Genomic DNA, 22,875 nt, shown 5'->3' on the forward strand with positions numbered 1-22,875 from the left:
TAGGTACATACCAAGTATATCTTTAGCTTGAACAGGTTCAGTCATTTCTATAGGTTCTCCTTGTCCAGCACAGTTTATAGCAGATACCTGGAAGTAGTAGTTGACTCCAGGTTTCAGGTTAGATACCACATATTCTGTAGTTCTGACCTCTCCCTTGGTAGAGACAACAGTCCATTCCTCTTCCTCTCCTTGTCTCATCGCAACAACATATCCGGTAACAGCGCTGCCTCCATCATAGACAGGTTTACTCCAGCCAAGAGTGATGGACGATTTGGTTGAATCTGCAATTCTTATCTTAGCTGGTGGGCCTGGAGGGTCTGGAATGACCATTCATAATACCACAATTACACAATCATGTACAATTTAGTGACCTCAAAGAGACATAGCGAAGATGCAGCATTTATGAGCACTTACCAATAGGATCAGCAGCTTTGTAGAAGTCAGATGGTTCAGAAAATGGACCCTGACCAGCAGCATTTACAGCACAAACTCGGTATTGGTAGTCATTGTTTTCTGTGAGTCCTGTCACTTTCTCTCTGGTGTCACGGATAGTCTCCTTTAGGACTTTAAACCATCCTAGGCTTTTCTTGTCTCTTTTCTCAAGGAAATAGCCACTCACTTCACTACCACCATCAGCAATTGGCCTGCTCCAGACAACAGTCATTGAATTCTTGGTAATCTGTGTCACCTCTGGTACGCCTGGAGGTCCAGGAGTAACTATTTAAAAAGAAAAGGAAAAGGAGTTTGAAGGATCAACACCACTGATAAATTCATTTTCAAGAATAGTAGTTTTACTTATTATACTTTCCACCTTTTGAAAAGGATGATAATGAGGGGAGATGTGAGATAAAAGAAAATCAAAATCATTCTAAGAAAACATATTCACAAACTAGCAGAATAGTTTATTTGTAAAATATTCAAGCATTTGATTTCAGTTTCCTAATGAAATTATGTCTCACCAAATGCATTCTTTGCTACCACTGGGTCAGATTCCAGTGGATCGCCAATTCCATATTTGTTCACGGCTCGAACCCGGAAGATGTATTCATTTCCTTTGATAATTTTGGTGGTTGTAATGATGCACTCTTCCAAATTTTCGGACACCATAGACCACACAACGCGGCTTGTCTCACGTTTTTCCACGATGTAGTGAGTGATTTTTGCACCGCCATCATCTGCTGGCGGGCGCCAGAGAAGAGTTATCTTTTCAGCAGTGACCGTCTTGAATTCAATTGGTCCACCTGGAGGTCCTGGTTTGTCTGTTAATGAAAGAATGAAACAATATGTCAGTACTTTTTAGAAGACTACTCATTTAAAATTGCTAAGTTTTAGATAATAAAATATGATGTTGTCCTATAATCAGCACCTACCAAGGATCTGCACTCTGATGGTGGCTGAGGCTGAGCCCATGGCATTCCTTAGTTTTAATTCATAGATTCCACTATTAAGGCGATTTGCATCTTTGATGAGTATAGATGCAAGGTCAGTGGTATTTTCAACACACACCAGTGCATTGGTTTGTAACTCTTTATCATCTTTGTACCACTCAATTGTAGGCTCAGGTTTCCCAGAAATACCAGCTCTGAGCTTCACAGCTGTACCTGCTCTATATTTGACAACTTCTGTATATTCTAGAGGCAAATCAATTACAGGTCCACCTGCAAGAGAAACAGATGAGAAATATTTAAAGGATCACAAGGATGGAAAAAATAATTGCAACTTCAAAGTAAGGCCATTGGTCTTTATTAAGTAATATAGTACTTTTTTTTTTTTTTTACATGGCAGTTCTAATTTTATTTACCTATTATTTTAAATTTTTTGTTTTTAATGTTTTTGTTTTATTTTTAAATAATATTTTAATAATGTTTTAATGTTTTATTTTTGAGGTGGACAGAGCATGAGCAGGGGAGGGGCAGAAAGAGAGGGAGACACAGAATCGGAAGCAGGCTCCAGTCTCCAAGCTGTCAGCACAGAGCCCGACATGAGGCTCGAACTCACAGACTGTGAGATCATGACCTGAGCTGAAGTCGGATGCTTAACCAACTGAGCCACCCAGGCACCCCATATTTACCTATTATTTTAAACAGTAAAACTTTACAAGCCATAGTTCTATCCCAGATGGGGAAGAAAGGTTGTAAGGAAGCTCTGCCCTCCAATGACACACTAATTGCACAAGGACTTCAATGCCTTTGAAATGTATTTTAAAGTCTATCAGGTATTTAATTCTAAGGATAAAATGGGATATGGTAGTGAGAACATCCCTAAAGAAGTTGTATTATCCATTTTCTTTCATTTCAGATTCTCCTTTCTTTTCCTCTATCTCCTATTCTTGTTATTTTCTCTTCCCAGTTCACTGATATCCAAGTGTGGATTGTTCATGTCTGACTCTTGAAGTCTGAATTCATTACTCACAGAGTATTTCACTGGACAGATTTTCTGCCAGGCTGGTTAGAAGCTTAGGACTTTTGAGAAACTAAATTTGAGAATAAATTTGACTTGCTTCACAGTCTCACAACAGTGTTCACAAAGCCTGATTCATAAAGAGCAGCCTTGAGGTTCTCAGCATGAGGACAGGAGTGGATACTTATGCCGAGACACCATAGAGACTCCTTGAACACACGGAACTTTTAAAAAGAGTATCATAGGGTACATAACCCTCATGAAATTTTAATTTTGAAACCACTGTTGAGTTGAATCTGTTCTTTATCTTCTATAATGGTCAAGTGTGTGTATTTTGTAATGACAGCAATGTAGACAGAATTCTGGAGTCTGTCTCTTTGAATTCCCACTCTACACTGATGAGCTGCTTGATGTTGGGGAAGTTACATATAAGCACTCTAAACCTCAGTTTCTCTTCTGTAAAATGGGATAATGTTAGGGCTGTTAGAATTAGGGGAGAGAATTCATGAAAGCACCCAGTATATGTTAGCTGCTGCTAATACTATCATTAATGCCTCTGTTTAGTCTTTCATTTATGTAAGACGAAAATTATCTGAGCACTCAACCATGGTTTTAATTATTAATTCTCATGTTTTAAAATAGAAAAAAGGGAAAGTGCCAACTCATAAATACAATCAAAGAATTCTAAAAGGTTGAAGTTGCAAAGGACTTTAGATATCCTGTAGTCCAAATCTCACATTTTACAGTTAGGTCAAGAGACCAGCAGAGATTAAGGAACTTTCCTAAGATTCTCAGCTAGTTCATATACTTTCTTCAAATCTCTAATTAAGGTGCATAGTCAAAGTTATTCTATAGATTAGAACCAGAAAAAGCAAGGAAAGATATTGGGTTAAAATGCTATTGGGATTAAAAGTTCTAAAAATGCTTACCATAAGAATCGATGCACGTAATGGGGCCTACAACCTCAGATGGATTGCTGACAGAACCAACGGCATTCCTAGCAAAGACCCGGAATTCATACTGGGAATTCTGAGTCAAGCCAGAGACAGTGAATTGAGTCTCGATAACATTGGTGAAGCTGGCCTTGGTCCATCTGCCATCTGGAAGGTCTCGTCTCTCAACAATATAGCCTGTGATCTTGCTTCCTCCATCGAAAGCTGGTTGTTGCCATGAAAGGTGGACAGAGTTTTTGGAAATATCAGTGATACGGACATTTCTTGGGGGTTCTGAGGAAGTAAGAGAAAGCAAATCAGTGGAACTTATGTCAACATTATTTTGCTTTTCAGAAATAAGATTTTCATTTTTAAGTAGTCAGAATTGTCCTTCTTATGAAAAATACATACCACAGGCATCAATGGCTAGGACTGGTTCAGAAGGATGGCTGGGTTTTCCAACACCAGCAGCATTTTCTGCATATACCCTAAATTCATAAATAAGTCCAGCACTGATCGTTGTGACTTTGAAGTGAGTTGTGCGGATGACCAATTTGTTGGCTTTCTGCCACAAAATACTGTTTCTGTCTTTCATTTCCAGGTGGTAGCCTATAACTGCACTGCCTCCATTGGACACTGGTTCATGCCAGCCCACGGTGATGCTTTCTCGAGTAACATTAGTGACCCAGGGTGTAGATGGTGGTCCAGGTGTTGCTACAAGAGACAGGAATCCCTTAGGTTAGTACAGATATTTAAAACACTTATGTAAATGAAAACCTGGGATCTTTGAAAAGTTCAACAACTTACTGTATGGTAATTTGACAATCACACAAGCTGAATCTATGTGATCACTGATGCCAAAGCGATTTTCTGCCTTGACGCGGAATTGGTATTCTTCTCCTGTGGTCAGTTTCATGACTTTAATCATGGTCCTTGCAACCGTTGCAGACACTTCGGTCCATACTGCAGTACTTGTCTCTCTCTTGAGTACAATGTAGTTGGTAACTTGACTTCCACCATCATACTTAGGTGGCTCCCATTTGAGAGTCACGCTTTCTTCTGTTATATTGCTAATAACAACAGGGCCAGTAGGGGGACCAGGCCTATCCAATACAATGATGTTAATGAAAGCTTTTGTTGTTCCACTGGCATTGGCGGCAGTGATCTCATATCTTCCAGCATCAGCAGTAACGCTTTCTTTGAGATTGATGGTCAGGTTCTCAGCAGTAATTTCAGTGTTAAACCTCATGGTTGCTTTCAGGGGGACACCATCTTTTGATAAGGTCACTTTGGGCAGTGGTTTTCCAGAAATAGGAATGTCAACTTTAAGGTTTGAACCAGCTCTAACATATACAGTATGACTTGGGAAATTCTTCATATCAATTTCAGGTGGTTCTGAAAGATAAGAATATGTCAGACGAAGGTGAAAAAGAGTTTCTAAAAATTAATACAAACCATTTCAAATTTTGCTTTTACATAAAATTAGACATACCCAGTTGTTCCTTAATAAGAACAGGAAGCAGAAGCTCTCTGGGGTCACTCAGACCAGCTTGATTTTCAGCAAACACCCGGAAAAAGTATTCAGAATTCTCCCTCAGACCAGAAACAACATGATGGGTTGATTTCACCACTGCGCATTTAACCCAATTTTTCTGTCCCTTTTCTAGTGCTTCAACGACATAGTGTACAATTCTGCTTCCACCGTCGTGTTCTGGCTTCAACCAGGTCAGGGAAACACTATCTTTGGATACACCTGTTACTCCAAGTTTTTCAGGTGGGCTTGGTTTTTCTAAGAAAGTAAAACATCAAAATAAAGGGATTATTACAACATTCCTCCCCTCATATGTGTTCTTTCTGCACTGTCAGAGAAAAATTTTAAATGAAGGCTACATACTTAATCTTTGATTTGAGTCTCTCTTTTCATATGACCAGTTTAGCTTCTGAGCCAAGCAAAACTTCCCCAAGCTTTGGTCATTACATGTCAGGATACGTCATTGGAGTCAAATTCAAATTAAGTGTCAAATGACTAGATTAAATGGTAAAATGCATCCCAAATTTATCATGGGTATAAAAGTGAGGAATAAGATGAACAATCTTGTAAGATTTTGGCACACACATACTATATATGTGCAGTCAAATTCAGTTATACTTAAATTCAATATATATTTTCCAATTCCAGCTATGTAAGTTTCTGCAATTTATCAACAAAAAAACTTTTTGTATTAGAGATTTCATGCTGTGCTATAGTATGAATTGTTGAGGTGTGAACTAAAAGCCTTTAAAATTAAGTGAGACTAATTAGAATGATTCATCATATTCTAGGAAAATTAATATAGATATAAGATGTTCTTTGTTTTTAAAACATACCTGTTATTTTTACTCCTTCTTTTGTTTCTGCTGGTACACCAACACCAAACTCATTTTCTCCAGAGACTCGGAAGTAGTAAATTGCCCCTTCTTGTAAGTTGGTAACTTTGTAGGAGAGGCGGTTACAGTTGTTGGTCACAGAGACCCATGCTTTCTTACTGGCCTCACGTTTTTCTATGTGGTAATTCTTCACTGGTGCTCCACCATCGTTTTCCGGAACATCCCAGGATAACACTGCAGACTCTTTGGTTATATCATGTACAGTAATATTGGTCGGAGGACCAGGAGAATCTAAAACTTTGACAACTAAAGTCAGTGAAGCAGCGTTCAAAATATTCTGAATTGTTAATGTGTATTTTCCAGAATCACTTCTGTTGGCATTTTCAATAGTAAGTGATGTGCGAGAGTCTGTGGAATCAATATAAGCTCTAGTGCGGAGGTCAGTGTCTGGCTTACTCCACGAGACACTAGGTACTGGTCTTCCTCGGAAAGGTACAGTCATGGTAAATGAGGAACCAGCCTTGACAATCAAGGTCTTCTTCATTTCACTGTCAAGTTCAAATACAGGTTCTTCTTCTCTTTCTTTTGCTATTTGGGGATCAGAGCTATCACTGGGATCACTAGCACCAACCTTATTGATAGATCTTACTCTGAACACATATTCAGCTCCTGTTGTTAGTCCACCTATGGTATATTCTGTGCCTCTTAAGTTCTGAATGGCAGTTTCCCATTCAGTCTCATCAGATTTTTTGTATTCTACAGTGTATCCAGTTACTGGGGCCCCACCATCAAACAAGGGCTTAACCCAGCTAATAGTTATATTTGTCTTGCCTGAGTCCACAATTCTGGGTTTGGATGGAGGAGATGGTAAGAACACTGGATCTTCTGCCCGAATTAAGGGAGAGGGTTCACTTGGAAGGCTCAGGCCAGCAGCATTTTCCGCATAAACCCGGTACTCATATTCACATCCTTCCCGAAGTCCGGTTGATTTCACTCTCAGATCATAAACTGGTTTTTTGTTTACACGCACCCATCGTAGGCTGTTTTTCTCTCGCCTTTCAATTATATATCCAGAGATTTCACTGCCTCCATCACTCTCAGGTCTTGACCAGCAAAGTGTCATGAACTCTTTGGTCACAGACGTAATTTCCAAAGATGTGGGTGGACTTGGAACTGTAAATGGATCTAGTGCCTTTACTGCCACACTCTCTAAGGGCTCACCAACACCATACTTATTAACGCCTGTTACTCTAAAGATGTATTCATTGCCTTTGAGTAACTTGGTTACTTTACAGGATGTTGTCCTTAATTCTCCTTCACATATTGTCCATGCGAGGTGGCTCGTTTCACGTTTTTCTACAATGTAATAGTCGATGTCTGCGCCACCATTTTCTTGGGGCGGTCCCCAGGAAAGAGAGCATTTCTCAGCTGTGAGGCCAGTTATTTCAAGTGGTCCTGCTGGTGGGCCAGGCTTATCGAGTACCTTGCAATTAATTGCCATAGACCGAGTTCCTGCAACATTCTTTAGTGTTAGTACATACTGCCCAGTGTCTCGTCTGACACAGTCTTTCACTGTTAACAGAGTATCATAGTCCGTTGAGACAATTTCTGTTCTTGCTCTTTCTTCAATTTCTACACCATCCTTGGCCCAGGAAATTACTGGCAGAGGTCGCCCTGCAATGTCTGCATGTATCTTAAGGACCTCTCCAGCTTTGACAACAATAACATCTCGGAACTTGACATCCATCATAATTCTTGGAGCCTCAACATCGTCTTTAACTGTAATAGGTCCAGTGGATTCAGATGGTTCACTAATGGAGTCAGCAGCATTCTTTGCAAAAACCCGGAATTCATAACGCTGATCTTCAGTAAGTTCAGTTACTTCAAAGTATGTTTCTTGTATGTTAGTAAAATTGCACTTCAGCCACCGGCCATCAGGTAGTTCTCTACGTTCGACAATGTATCCTGTGATCTTAGCTCCACCATCATAATGTGGTTTAGACCATTTAAGTGACACTGATTTTCTTGTGATATTTGTGACTTCAGGTTGTCCAGGAGGGTCACAAGGATCTCTTGCAGGGACTGGCTCACAAGACTTACTGCATTTACCAATTCCAGCAATATTCTCAGCATATACACGATACTCATACATCAGTCCTTCATCAAGGCCAGAGACTTTCATTTGAGTATCAGTGATGAGGATTTTATTTGCTTTTGACCAAAGAATACTGCTTCTCTCTTTATATTCAAGGTGATAGCCAATTACTTGGCTTCCTCCATCATTTACTGGCACTTGCCAGGTTACAACCATGGTAGATTTTGTGGCATGTACAACTTTAGGAGTACCAGGAGGACCTGGGGGGCTGAATGGATACTCTGCAACAACAGGTGAAGATTCACTGTAGGAACTCTTGCCATAGCGGTTTTCTGCACAAACACGGAACTGATACTCACTTCCTGTTGTCAGACGAACTATTTTAATGGATGTTCTTGCAACTGCTTGTGAGACTGTGTGCCATGTTGTAGAAGTGGTTTCTCTCTTTTCAACGATGTAATTGCTAATTTGGCAGCCACCGTCATAGTCTGGAGGAGTCCAAGAAATTGTTACATTGTCACAGCTAACTTCATCAATATGCACAGGTCCTGGAGGTCCTGGTCTGTCAAGGACAATTACAGTAATAGGAACTGTTATGGATCCAGCACTGTTTGAAACACATAATTCATAAGTTCCAACATCTTCCCTTGAAGCTTCCTTAATAGATAGTGATGTTACAGTCTTTGAAGAAGAAACATTGACCCTCGTGGTTTCTTTAAGAATCTGACCATCTTTTTTCCAGCTTACAGTAGCTTGAGGTCTTCCTTTAAACGGAACATCAATCTTAAGTTGGTCTCTAGCCTTTACATTGAAAGTGTTGAAAGGAAGCTCAACTGAGGGCTTTATTTCAATATCCCTTGCAATTACTGGCACTCCAAGTTGTCTTGGATCACTTCGTCCCTTTTCATTAACTGCAGCTACCCTGAAGGTATACTCTTCTCCAGCAGTTAGCCCAGATATAGTTGCTTCTAGAGTCTTGACTTGTGTGCAGATGCTCCATTTTTCACTCCCTTTAGTCTGCATTTCAACTACATAACCAGTAATTTTGCTGCCACCATCACTTTCCGGTTTCTCCCACTTAATTGTAGCTGTGTTACGAGTCACATCGACAAGAGTTACTCTTCCAGGTGGGAGGGGTGGTTCAGAAACTTTAACAGGTTCAGCTGTTTCAGCTGGCAAACCAATCCCGTATTCATTGGAAGCCAAGACTCGGAAGTAGTAAGAACATCCTTCTTGTAGATTTTCAATCTTGAAAGAATTCTTAGTGCAATTGTTTGTAACAGTAGCATATGCTTTTCTTGTAGTTTCCCGTTTTTCAACAATGTAGTTTGTAATCTTAGCCCCACCATCAATAAGTGGTGGTTCCCAAGACAACATCACCGAGTCTTTCTTTACCTCTCTTACATTCAAATTCACAGGGGCACTGGGCGAGTCAAGAACTCTGACGTTAACAAAAGCTGTTTTGGAGCCACTGTTATTTTCTAGTGTCAGATTATACCGACCGCTATCAAATCTGGTAACGTTATCAATTACCAACATTGTGTACGAGCTGGTCACCTCAATCTGGGCCCTCTCAGTGAGAACGCCTTCGGCCTTTTCCCATTTAACTTCAGGCTCTGGTCGACCTTTGATTGTGACAAATAAGCGTAAAGTAGTACTTGCACGCAGAACGACCACCTTTCTGAGATCAGCATCAAGTTCTATTTCTGGTGGCTCTAGCCTCTCTTTAGCAACAACTGAGCCAGGTATAGTTGCAGGTTCACCTACACCTTCAGAATTGATGGCACAAATACGGAAGTTATATTCAGTATTTTCTTTAAGCTTGGTCACTGTGAACTGCTTTCCTTGTAATCCTGTTGGTGGAGTGCAAATTGTCCATTCATCAGCCGCATCCTCTTTGACCTCAACAACATAGCCCTTGACAGGTGCGCCACCATCATAAATTGGCTTATTCCATGCCAGGGAGACAGAAGATCTGGAAGTATCTGTTACTTTTGGATTACTTGGTGGACCTGGTGGATACAAAGCATCACACGCACGATAGAAAACAGATGGCTCACTAGGTTCACCCACACCAGCTGCATTTTCAGCAGCAACTCTGAACTCATAGGAATGACCTTCGGTAAGGCCAGTTACTCTGAGTCGGAGATCTGTTAGTGTTTTCTTGTTGCACTTGGTCCATCTAATACCTTCCTTATCTCGTTTTTCAAGAATGTAGCCCTCAATTTCAGCACCTCCGTCATCCACTGGGCGTGCCCATGTTACTACCATAGAGTCTTTGGTGATTGCTGAGGCTTCAGGTGGTGAAGGAGGACCTGGTGGTTTATAAGGATTACAGGCTATGACAGGCTCAGATTCCAAAGGCTCTCCAATTCCATATTTATTCACAGCCATGACACGGAAAATGTACTCATTACCAGGAAGAAGTTTAGTGACTTTGTAGTTAAGGGCCTGTACCTCAGTTGAAACCTGGGTCCAGGAGAGTCTGCTTGTTTCTCTCTTTTCAATGATGTAATGTGAAATACTAGCACCACCATCTTGTAAAGGTGGGTTCCATGCCAGGTAACATTTCTCAGCAGTCACTCCAGAAACTTTCAGAGGTCCTTCAGGGGGCCCTGGCCTGTCAAGTACCTTTACGGTAATTGGGATAGACTTCGTACCACCAACATTGCTGAGTTTCAGAATATATTGTCCTCCGTCAGTACGTATGCAGTCTTTGACAACAAGAGTGGTTCTCTGAATAGTAGATTTAATTTCCATCCTAGCAGCTGTTTCTTCAAGCTCTCTTCCATCTTTTGACCAAACAATATCAGGTATAGGTTTGCCGCGGATATCAGCTTCAAGGACAAAAGTCTCTCCTGCATGAACAACGATTACATCTTTATATTTTGGATCCATCGAGGCATTTGGTGCATCAATTTCATCTCTTGCAGTGATGGCACCAGTGCTTTCAGACGGTTCACTTAAGTTGCCAGCTGCATTTCTTGCAATTACTCTAAATTCGTATCTTTGGTCTTCTACAAGTCCACTCACTGTAAATTCAGTTTCTAATACATTGGTAAAGCTGGCTTTCATCCAGCGGCCATCAGGTAGATCTTTCTTCTCTACAATATAACCTGTTATTTTGCTACCACCATCATAGGCAGGTTTCTTCCATTTCAGTGTGACATTGTTTCTTGTAATAACAATGGCTTCAGGGCGACCAGGCGGGTCACATGGATCACGAGCGACAAAGCATTCTGACACTTTGCTAGGCTTGCCAATGCCAACAATATTTTCAGCAGAAACTCTGAACTCATACTCAAGGCCTTCATCAAGCCCAGTTGTTTTGAATTTGGTGTCTTGAATGAGAGTCTTATTTAATTTGACCCATAAAATGCTGTTCTTTTCTTTCTGTTCAAGATGGTAGCCAATAACTTTGCTACCTCCATCATTAACTGGCTCATGCCACTGCACAACCATTTGATCTCTTGAAATTGATGTCACAAAAGGAGTTCCAGGTGGTCCAGGTTCTTTAAATGGATATTGTACAATAACCGGTTTAGAATCCAGAGGGGCACTTTTTCCATACCTGTTTTCTGCAAAAATTCTAAACTGGTATTCAGTGCCTGTTTTCAGTTTGGTTACTTTTATCGTTGTTCTTGCAACTGTTGCTGATACTATATGCCAAGTGGTGGTAGTTGTATCTCGCTTCTCTACAATGTAGTTGCTTATTTGGCAGCCACCAGTATAGGCTGGAGGTTCCCAAGATATGACCACAAAGTCTGCACTAACTTCATCAAACCTAACTGGTCCAACTGGAGGTCCAGGCTTTTCCAAAACAATAATGCTGAGATTTTCTGTTGCTGTACCTGCACTATTTGTTGCTGTTACAGTATATTTTCCAAAGTCATCTTTGTTACTCTCTTTAATGTGCAAAATAGTTGAAGTAGCTGTTTCCTCAACATTTACTCTTGTTGTCTGTTTAAGAGGTTCACCATCTTTGACCCATGAAATTGTAGGTCTTGGTCGGCCGATAACTGGAATTTCAATTTTAAGATCTTCCCCAGCTTGGACACTGTATGTGTTAAATGGTAACTTAAAACTAGGCTGTATAGTCAAGTCCTTGGCTATCACAGGAACACCAAGCACTCTTGGATCGCTTTTTCCTTTCTCGTTGTAAGCCTTGACACGGAACTGATATTCTTGTCCAGAGCTCAAACTAGTAACAACTGCGTTACAGACTTTGGATTCAGCCACAACACTCCATTTTTCTGTTCCTTTAGGCTGCATTTCAACAACATACCCCAAGACTCTGCTACCACCGTCATGTTCAGGTTTCTCCCACATCAACGAGGCACTGGTCTGGGACACATCAGTGAGTGTAACTTTTCCTGGTGGGGAAGGAGGTTCAGCAGCTTTCACAGCATCAACAGTTTCCACTGGAACACCAACTCCAAATTCATTTTCAGCCATAACTCTAAAGTAATAAATGGCTCCTTCTGTAAGATTCCCAACTTTAAAGCTTGTTTTACCGCATTTATTACTCACATTAGCATAGGCTTTTCTGGTTGACTCACGTTTGTCAATAACATAGTTCTTGACCTTTGAACCCCCATCGATGACGGGTGGTTCCCATACCAGAAGGACAGAATCTTTTTTCACTTCTTTGACTGTCAAATTCTGTGGTGGTCCTGGGGTGTCAAGAACTTTCACAGTTACAAAAGCAGATTTAGATCCGCTGCTGTTTTCCAGCTTGAGAATGTATTTTCCAGCATCATTTCTATCACAGTTATCTATTGATAGTTGGGTATAGTTTACTCCCTTTTCAATTTGGACCTTATCTGTGAATTCACCTTCCTCTCGAGACCAGGTGATTTCGGGTGTTGGGCGACCTTTGAATGGAATATGAATTCTGGCAGATCCACCAGCTCTTACAACGATTCCTTTCCTTAATTCAGAGTCAAGGTCAAGTTCAGGTGCTTCAAGTTTATCTTCTGGCTTCACAGTACCAGGAACTGATGTGGCCTCACCTAAACCAACTTTATTGAGGGCACAGACGCGTATTTTATACTCTTGGTGCTCAATGAGTTTTGCAATTTCAAATCGAGTGACTCTCAGGCCAGTCTGTGGAGTAACTATTTGCCATTCTTCCTCATCTGCTTTACAGATTTCTACTACATATCCTAGGATCTCACTGCCACCATCATAGATGGGCTTACCCCAGGCAAGTGTAATTGAATTTTTAGTGGTGTCTACAATGTGTGCATTTGTGGGTGGGCCAGGTTTGAACACAGGATCGCAAGCCTTGTAATAAACTGTAGCTGGACTTGGTTCTCCAACTCCAGCAGCATTTTCTGCAGAGACTCTGAATTCGTACTCGTGATCTTCTGTTAATCCCGTTACTCTCAGACGCAAATCTGTAATGCGGCGTTTGTTACATTTTATCCACCTAATGCCACTTCTGTCTCTTTTCTCTACAATGTAACCAATAATCTCACTTCCACCATCACTATCTGGACGGTTCCAACAGACGGTCATGGAATCCTTGGCAATGTTTGTGACTTCCAAGCTTTTCGGTGGTCCAGGAAGCACAAATGGATTTTTCATTAGTACTGGTGCAGATTCCAAAGGCTCTCCAACACCGTATTTGTTGACAGCCATTATACGGAAAACATATTCATTCCCTTCTAGGAGTTTGGTAACTTTCAGAGAATTGGTCACAACTTCCGAAGCAACAACAGTCCAGGCAAGTCGACTCGTTTCTCTCTTTTCAACAACATAGTGAGAAATGTCACTGCCACCATCTTGAAGTGGTGGAGACCATGTTAAAGAGCATTTTTCAGAAGTGACTCCAGTAACCTGGACTGGCCCTTCTGGAGGTCCTGGTCTATCTAATACTTTCACATTTACTGGGAATGACTTAGAACCTGCAACATTGGAAGCTCTTAAAATATACTGTCCACCATCAATTCTAATGGCATCCTTTATAATAAGTAAAGCCTTGAAATCTGTGTTCTTTATTTCACATCTGGCAGATTCTTCAACTTCCTTATCTCCTCGTAACCACTCAATGGTAGGTAGGGGCTTTCCATGGACGTCAGCCTCAAGCCTGAATGTTTCTCCAGCATTTACCACAATCGTGTCTCTGAATTTTGGATCCATTGAAATTCTTGGGAGTTCAACCTCATCCTTGGCAGTTATTGGTCCAGTACTGTCAGAAGGTTTACTTATTGCCCCAGCGGCATTCTTTGCAATGACTCTGAACTCATATCTTTGATCTTCAGTAAGACCTGACACAGTAAATTGAGTTTCAATGACATTTGTGAAGCTGGCTTTCATCCAGCGACCCTCTGGCAAATCACGTTTCTCTACAATGTAACCTGTAATCATACTTCCACCATCATACGCAGGTTTGGTCCATTGTAAAGTGATTTCATTTCTTTTAACCATTATTGCTTCTGGGGTTCCTGGTGGGTCACAGGGATCTCTGGCTACATAGCATTCAGAATTCTTGCTTGCTTTGCCTACTCCAACAATATTTTCAGCATAAACTCTGAATTCATATTCAATGCCCTCTTCCAGATTGAGTGCTTTAAACTGGGTGTCATGAATAATAGTTTTGTTGACTTTTGTCCATAAAATACTATTTCTTTCCTTTCTCTCAAGGTGGTAACCTATGACTGGGCTCCCACCATTATTGATTGGTTCATGCCACTGAATGACCATGGAGTCTTTGGAAATGGCTGTGGCAAATGGTGTGCCCGGGGGGCCTGGTTCTTTGTAGGGATATTGAGCTACAATTGGATCAGACTCCAAGGCAAAGCTTTGTCCATATCTGTTTTCAGCAAAGATTCTGAATTGGTATTCTGTACCAGTTTTCAGTTTGGTCACTTTGAGTGTGGTTCTGGCAACAGTAGCAGAAACTGTATCCCATACTGTGGTGGTTGTGTCTCTTTTCTGAACAATGTAGTTGGTGATCTGGCAGCCCCCTGTATATACTGGGGGATTCCAAGATAGTGTAATACTTTCAGCACTGACTTCATCAAATTTAACAGGTCCTTTTGGAGGATCAGGTTTATCTAGAGTTGTAATTTCAATGGATGCTGTTTTCTGACCCACAACATTAGCAACTGTGATTCCATAATGTCCACCATCATCCTTATGAGTTTCTTTAATACTGAGTATAGTGAGGTCAGGTGAGTCCGTGACATTGACTCTTGTAGTCTGCTTCAGTGGAAGATCATCTTTAGTCCAGGTAATGGTTGGCTTAGGACGTCCAGCAATTGGCACTTCTATTTTCAAGTCTTGGCCAACCTGTACACTGTAATTGTTGAATGCAGGTCTTACATCTGGCTCAATGACCAGATCTTTGGCAACTATTGGAACTGCAAGGGACCTAGGATCACTTCTTCCCTTTTCATTTACAGCAACAACTCTAAAGAGATATTCTTCTCCCTGAGTTAGGTTAGTAATTACTGCTTCAAGGGACTTGACACGAGCACACTCTGACCATTTCTCACTGTGTTTAGCTTGCATTTCCACAATATACTGAATGATTTTGCTGCCACCGTCATGTTCAGGCTTTGTCCAACTCAAAGAAACACTGTTTCTGGTGACATCATCCACAGTTATTTTTCCTGGAGGTTGTGGGACTTCTGCAACCTTAACTGGATCAGTAGTGTGGGCAGGAAGGCCAATACCATACTCGTTCTCAGCTGTGACTCTAAAGTAGTAACTGCATCCTTCTTGGAGTTGATCAATCTTCCAAGAATTCTTATGGCAATTTGTTACAACTGCAGCATATGATTTTCTTGTGGCTTCACGTTTCTCAACAATGTAATTTTTAATTTTGGATCCTCCATCCAAAAGAGGAGGTTCCCAGGTAATAGATACTGAGTCTTTAGTGATTTCTGTGACTTTCAGATTAACAGGTGGACTTGGTGTATCCAGGACTCTCACAGTAACAAAGGCAGACTTTGTTCCACTGCTGTTTTCTAACGTGAGAGTATATTTTCCACTATCGTATCGGTTGACGTTGTCAAGAACAAGAGAGGTGAAACTGCTAGTGACATCAATTATAGCTGCATCTCGGATTTCACCATCCATCTTCCCCCATTTAACTTCTGGCGTGGGACGACCTTTAATAGGAACAAATAGCCTTAAGGAGCCACCTGCCCTTATATTTATAATTTTCCTTAGTTCTAGGTCAAGCTCGATGTCTGGGGCTTCCAATTTTTCTTCAACCATAACAGGTCCAGGGACATCAGCATGTTCTCCAACTCCAGCTTTATTAATAGCACAGATACGGAAGTTGTATTCATGCTTTTCCAACAGCTTTTCTACTTCTATATTTGTTTTATTGATTCCAGTTGGTGGAGTGCACATTGTCCATTCACCAACACTCACATCACATTTTTCAACAATGTATCCTTGGATTTCACAGCCACCATCATATATTGGTTTGCTCCAAGAAAGGAAGACAGAAGATCTGGTAACATCCACAACCTTGGGATTGTTTGGAGGTCCTGGTTTATAAATAGGATCACAAGCCTTTTGGTAAGCAGAAGGTGGGCTTGGTTCACTAAGTCCAGCAGCATTCTCAGCTGAGACTCTGAATTCATAATCGTGATTTTCTATGAGTCCAGTTACTCTCAGGCGCAATTCTCCAATCAGGCGTTTGTGGCACCTTGTCCATCTAATGCCCTCCTTATCCCGTTTTTCAAGAACATATCCAAGAATCTCACTGCCACCATCAGATGCTGGTCTTTCCCATACAACAGTCATTGAGTCCTTGGTCACTGTTGTGATTTCTGGGGCCTTTGGCGCATCTGGCACTACAAACGGATTCTTGGCAATTACTGGTTCAGATTCAAGAGGTTCGCCAACACCGTATTTGTTTACAGCCATTATACGGAAAACATATTCGTTGCCTTCAAGAAGCTTAGTAACCTTATGGCTGAGAGTTTGCACATTGGCATCAACCAGAGTCCAAACTAAGCGGCTGGTTTCTCTCCTTTCCACGATATAATTTATGATGTCACTCCCACCATCCTGTAGCGGGGGTTTCCAAGCTAGTGTGCATTTTTCTGCTGTCACTCCTGATACAACAACAGGTCCTTCAGGTGGCCCTGGCCTATCAAGAACTTTGACGTTTACAGTAACTGATCTCTCCCCTGCGACATTTTTGGCCTTTAGTATATAATTTCCACTGTCAACGCGTACTGCGTCCTTTACGCTGAGACTGGTGGCAAAGTCCGTGCTCTTTATTTCTAACCGGGCTGTATCTGAAAGCTCCTGATCACCTTTTACCCACTGAATGGTTGGTATCGGTTTGCCATAAATATCTGCATCAACCCTGAATGACTCGCCAGCATGAACCACAATCGTGTCTTTGTATTTTGGATCCATACTTATCCGTGGTGGCTCTACCTCATCCCTTGCCGTTATTGCCCCTGTGCTTTCTGAAGGCTCACTGAACACTCCTGCAGCATTTCGAGCTATGACCCGGAACTCATATCTATGATCTTCAACTAGGCCAGTTACTTCAAACTGAGTGTCAATGACATTTGTAAAACTGGCCTTCATCCAACGACCCTCAGGCAATTCTTTCTTCTCAACAATATAACCAGTGATCTTGCTTCCACCATCATAAGTGGGTTTCTTCCACTGGAGAGTCACAGAATTTCGCGTGACAATAATTGCCTCTGGCCGTCCTGGTGGGTCGCATGGGTCACGAGCTACATAGCATTCTGACACCTTGCTTGGCTTGCCGATGCCCACGATGTTCTCTGCGGAGACTCTAAATTCATATTCAATGCCTTCATCGAGGCCAGTTGTTTTAAACTTGGTTTGAGGAATAGGTGTTTTATTCAACTTCACCCAGAGGATACTATTTCTTTCCTTGCGTTCTAGATGATAGCCGATGACTTTGCTACCTCCATCACTGACTGGCTCATTCCATTGTACTTCCATGCTATCCTTGGAGGAGAGTGTTACAAATGGTGTGCCTGGTGGACCAGGAACTTTGAATGGATACTGGGCTACAACAGGCTCTGAATTGAGGTAGGTACTCTTTCCGTATCTGTTTTCAGCTGCAATCCTAAACTGATATTCACATCCAGTCTTTAATCTGGAAGCCTTTATTGTTGTCCTTGCAACAGTAGCTGACACAATTTGCCAGGTGGTTGTGGAAGTGTCCCGTTTTTCTACAATGTAATTATTGATAGAACTCCCACCATCATACTTAGGTGGGCCCCAGGAAAGAGTAATACTATCAGCTGTCACTTCATCCATTTTAACTGGTCCAGTTGGAGGCCCTGGTTTGTCAAGAACAATAATATTAAGGGTTTCAGTAGCTTCACCAGCCGAGTTTGTCAACTTAACTGTGTAATGTCCAACATCTTCTCGGCAGGCTTCCTTTATTGTCAGTAGTGAATTATTTTCCATGCTCTCTGCATTTACTCTAGTTGTCTGCTTCAGTGGTACATCATCTTTATGCCACGTAACAGCAGGTGTAGGGCGTCCAATGAATGGAACATCAACTTTTAGGTCTTCACCTGCCAGTACAGTGAAAGTATTGAACAGGAGTTTGAAGGCCGGTGGGATGACAAGATCTTTGGCAATCACTGGCACACTCAGTTGTCTAGGATCACTGATACCCTTTTCATTCTGAGCTGAAACACGGAAAGAGTATTCTTCACCCTGAATTAATCCAGTTATAGTGGCTTCGGTGACTTTGACTGTGGCACATGTGGCCCATTTGTCACTACCTTTGCTCTGCATCTCAACAATGTAGCCTAGAATTCGGCTGCCTCCATCATGCTCTGGTTTTTCCCAAGAGAGTGACACGCTATTTCTGGTGACATCCATCAAAGTTATTTTTCCTGGAGGAAGGGGTCGTTCTGATGCTTTCACAGATTCTGCGGTTTCAGCAGGCAGCCCGATGCCATATTCATTTTCAGCAAGAACCCTGAAATAGTAACTACACCCTTCTTGAAGCTGGTCTACCTTCCAGGAAGTCTTGTGGCAATTTGTTGCAACAGTTGAATATGCTTTTCTTGTTGATTCCCTCTTTTCAACAATATAGTTCTTTATTTTTGAACCACCATCAAGGAGGGGAGGCTCCCATGTCAATGTGACAGATGTCTTAGTGACCTCCTTTACCTTAAGATCCTGTGGAGGGCCTGGTGTATCTAGTACTCTAACGTTGACAAATGCAGACTTGCTGCCTGAGCTGTTTTCTATAGTTAGTATGTATTTGCCACTGTCGAATCTGTTTACATTTCCAACAATGAGCAGGGTGTAAGAGCTTGTGGATTCAATGCTAGCTTTATCTAAAGATTCTCCATGTTCCCGGGTCCACTTCACCTCAGGTGCAGGCCTTCCTTTGATTGGAACAAAAAGTCTCAGGGTACAACAAGCCCTTATGGTAACAACTTTGCGCAGGTCAGCATCCAGCTCAATCTCTGGAGGTAGCATCCTATCTTCAGCCTTTGGAGTTCCAGGAACAAGTGCAGGTTCTCCCATTCCTTCAGAATTCATGGCATAGATTCGGATTTTATATTCCTGATTCTCTTTGAGGTTGGTGATGGTGTAAGAAGTTGCCTTGAGCCCAGCTGGTGGAGTGACAATCTGCCATTCATCTTCCTCTGGCAGGGCAATCTCAACAATATACCCAGTGATTTCTGAGCCACCATCGTAGATTGGTTTATTCCAAGCAATTGAAATGGATGATCTGCTTGTATCTAGGACACGTGGGTTACCTGGTGGGCCGGGCTTAAACACAGCATCACAAGCTTTATAAAATGGACTGGCAGAACTTGGTGCACTAATTCCAGCAGCATTTTCAGCCATAATCCTGAACTCATATTCGTGTCCTTCTGTCAGTCCAGACACTTTATATCTTAAATCTGTAAGAGTTTTTTTGTTGCATTTAACCCAGCGTTGCCCAGCTTTATCATGTCGTTCTACAATATAATTGATGATTTCACTTCCACCATCAGAGTCAGGATGTCCCCAGCAGACAACCATTGAATCTTTAGTAATAGCTGTAACTTCAGGGTTTTTGGGTGGATCAGGGGGTCCATAAGGGTTTACTGCAAGCACAGGCTCTGATTCCAGTGGTTCTCCTACTCCATATTTATTTACAGCCATGACGCGGAATATGTATTCATTGCCTTTCAAAAGTTTAGTGACCTTTAGTTTGGTCACTTGGACTTCAGAGGCTACATTTGTCCATGCCAATCTGCTGGTTTCACGTTTCTGAACTATGTAATGATCAATTTTGGCACCTCCGTCATCCAGTGGAGGCAGCCATGACAACACACATTTTTCTGATGTCACTTCGGATACAGTTAAAGGTCTTTCAGGTGGGCCTGGTCTATCAAGAACTTTGACATTGAAAATATGCTTAGCAAAACCACCAGGATTAGTTGCTGTAAGGGTATAGGCACCACTGTCTCTTCTTGATGAATCCTTGTTTACCAGATTAGTTGAGAAATCTGCAATTCTTATTTCTAACTTTGCTGTGCCTTCAAGCTCCTTTCCATCTTTGGTCCATTCCATTGTTGGAGGTGGGCGACCTGAGACATCAGCTTCTAGCTTGAATGTTTCACCTGCTTTTAATATAACTGTGTCTTTAAATTTAACATCCACCATTATCTTTGGTGCTTCCACATCATCCCTGCACGTGATAGCATCTGATGGCTCAGATGGTGGACTAATAGCACCAGCAGCATTTTTAGCAATGACACGGAATTCATAGGCAGCATCTTCTGTTAGGCCGCTGACTGTAAATTCATTCTCCAAAATGTTGCTGAAGTTGGCTTTCAGCCACCGTCCATTGGGAAGGTCTCTCTTTTCAACTATATAACTAGTAATTTTAAAGCCTCCAGTATATTCAGGCTTAGCCCATTTAAGTGTCACTGTGTGTCTGGTAATATTTAGAGGAACTGGTTTCCCAGGTGGGTCAATGGGATCTAAAGCAAGCATGGGTTCAGATGGCTTGCTTGGCTTGCTTTTGCCTGCCATGTTTTCTGCGATCACTCGGAATTCATAAGCAATACCATCTGTAAGTCCACTTGATTTGAAAATGTTGCCTGGTACTAATGCTTTGCTCACAGTCTGCCAGAGAATACCGTTTCGTTCTTTTCTTTCAATGTGATATCCTAAAATAGGGCTTCCACCATCAGTAAGAGGTTCATGCCAGCTAATTGTTATTGAATCCTTGGTAACCGCTGTCACCTGAGGGGTCCCAGGAGGCCCAGGAACCTTAAATGGATAGCTGGCAACTACAGATGCTGAGGTGATGGGTGGTCCAACTCCATATCTATTTTGAGCTTTTACCCGGAATTGATACTCCACTCCAGTAGTAAGGTGAGTGGCTTTATAGGTAGTGCGTATAACGGTGGTGGCTAACTCAACCCACGTAGTACTGTCAGTCTGTCGCATTTCTACTATATAGTTGCTTATTGGTACACCTCCATCATTCTCAGGTGGGTCCCAAGAGAAGGTTACAAAATCAGATGAAACTTCATCAAATTTGATTGGTCCAGTAGGTGGCCCTGGGATATCATGGACTTGAATGGTGATGGTATCACCAACCTCTCCTACAATGTTTCTTGCTGTTAATGGATAGGGCCCACTATCACTTCTTACACACTCATTGATATTTAAGATGGTTGAAGTTGCTGTATTTTCAACATTAACTCTCTGTGTCTGTTTAAGAATTTGGTCTCCTTTTTTCCACGTAACTGTGGGCTTTGGTCGACCAAGCACTGGAATTTCAACTTTGATGTTGTCACCGGCTCTGGCAATGACTAATTTCTGATAAATGCCACGGAGATCCAATTCTGGAAGCGATGTCTGCTCCTTAACAATGACAGGTCTGCTTTCTCTAGGCGCACTTCTTCCTGCACTGTTCACTGCCATCACTTGGAAGGTGTATTCTTCCCCTTCGGTTAGATTCTTCACAACACATTCTAACCCTTTCACAGTTGTGATATGGGTCCATTGGTCAGAGCCTTTTCTCTGGGCTTCAATCACATAGCCAGTGATCTTACTGCCACCGTCGTGCTTTGGTTTAGGCCATGCTAGGCTGACTGTGCTCTTAGTTATGTCCATAATGTTAAGACTGTCAGGTGGTGATGGTGCTTCGGAGGCTTTTACAGGTTCTGTTGTTTCTGCTGGCTCACCAATTCCATATTCATTTTCTGCCATCACTCTGAAGAAGTATTCACATCCTTCAGTCAAGCCAGTAACTTTATATGTGCATTTATGGCACTTAGTGGTGGCTGTGGAGTAAGATTTCCGTGTTGCTTCTCGTTTTTCCACAATATAGTTTGTTATACGTGAGCCCCCATCTATCAGAGGGAGGTCCCAGTGGAGGGTGACACTGTCCTTTGTGATGTCCGTAGGCCTTAGGTTAAGGACAGGTCCTGGGGTATCCAAGACTCTGACATTAACGAAGCCACTTTTCTTCCCAGCAGGGTTTTCAATGGTCATGACAAATTTACCAGTGTCGTATCTGTTACATTCTGGTATAATCAAAAGAGTAAATGATTCCGTATTCTCAATGTTAGCTCGGTTTTTAAGGTTGATACCATCTTTGGTCCATGTCACTTCAGGAGCAGGACGACCTTTAATTGGGACGAATATTCTAATGCTGAGTCCTGCTCTAACAACAAGTGTTCTTCGAAGCTCAGCATCTAGTTCAAAATCAGGAGCCATTTCCCGTTCTACAATTTCAACATCTGGAATCACTGCTGGCTCCCCAATACCTGCATCATTGATGGCTCTGATTCTAAAATTGTATTTTTCTTTAGTCTGAAGATCAGAGACAACAAATTGAGTGATTCGGAGAGCAGTTCCTGTTGTGTCTTTTATCCAGGCCTCATCTCCTACTTTTTGATGCTCTACAACATAACCAGTGATTTCAAGTCCTCCATCATAATGAGGCTTGCCCCAGGCCAAAGAAGCAGATTTCTTGGTAGTATCAGTGATGTGTGGATTTGAAGGTGGGCCTGGGGGATCTGAAATAGAAACAAAGACACAAAAATGTATATTAAGAGTTTAGCTTTTGGATAACTTCTATGAAATATT

At 41.7% G+C, this 22,875-nt stretch overlaps 1 protein-coding gene across 1 annotated transcript in view; it reads right to left on the reverse strand.

Annotated features, from left to right (window-relative positions):
* The window catches only part of TTN (titin), a 277,455-nt gene that overhangs the window by 28,464 nt on the left and 226,116 nt on the right, over positions 1 to 22,875 (reverse strand). Inside the window, 9 exon segments of the mRNA XM_042949268.1 lie at positions 12 to 317; positions 415 to 717; positions 960 to 1,259; positions 1,371 to 1,658; positions 3,330 to 3,626; positions 3,744 to 4,046; positions 4,140 to 4,727; positions 4,825 to 5,121; positions 5,700 to 22,805. Coding sequence (XP_042805202.1) covers positions 12 to 317; positions 415 to 717; positions 960 to 1,259; positions 1,371 to 1,658; positions 3,330 to 3,626; positions 3,744 to 4,046; positions 4,140 to 4,727; positions 4,825 to 5,121; positions 5,700 to 22,805 — 19,788 coding nt within the window.

The sequence above is a fragment of the Panthera leo genome, chromosome C1 (assembly GCF_018350215.1).
Source record: "Panthera leo isolate Ple1 chromosome C1, P.leo_Ple1_pat1.1, whole genome shotgun sequence".
Classification (NCBI taxonomy): domain Eukaryota; kingdom Metazoa; phylum Chordata; class Mammalia; order Carnivora; family Felidae; genus Panthera; species Panthera leo.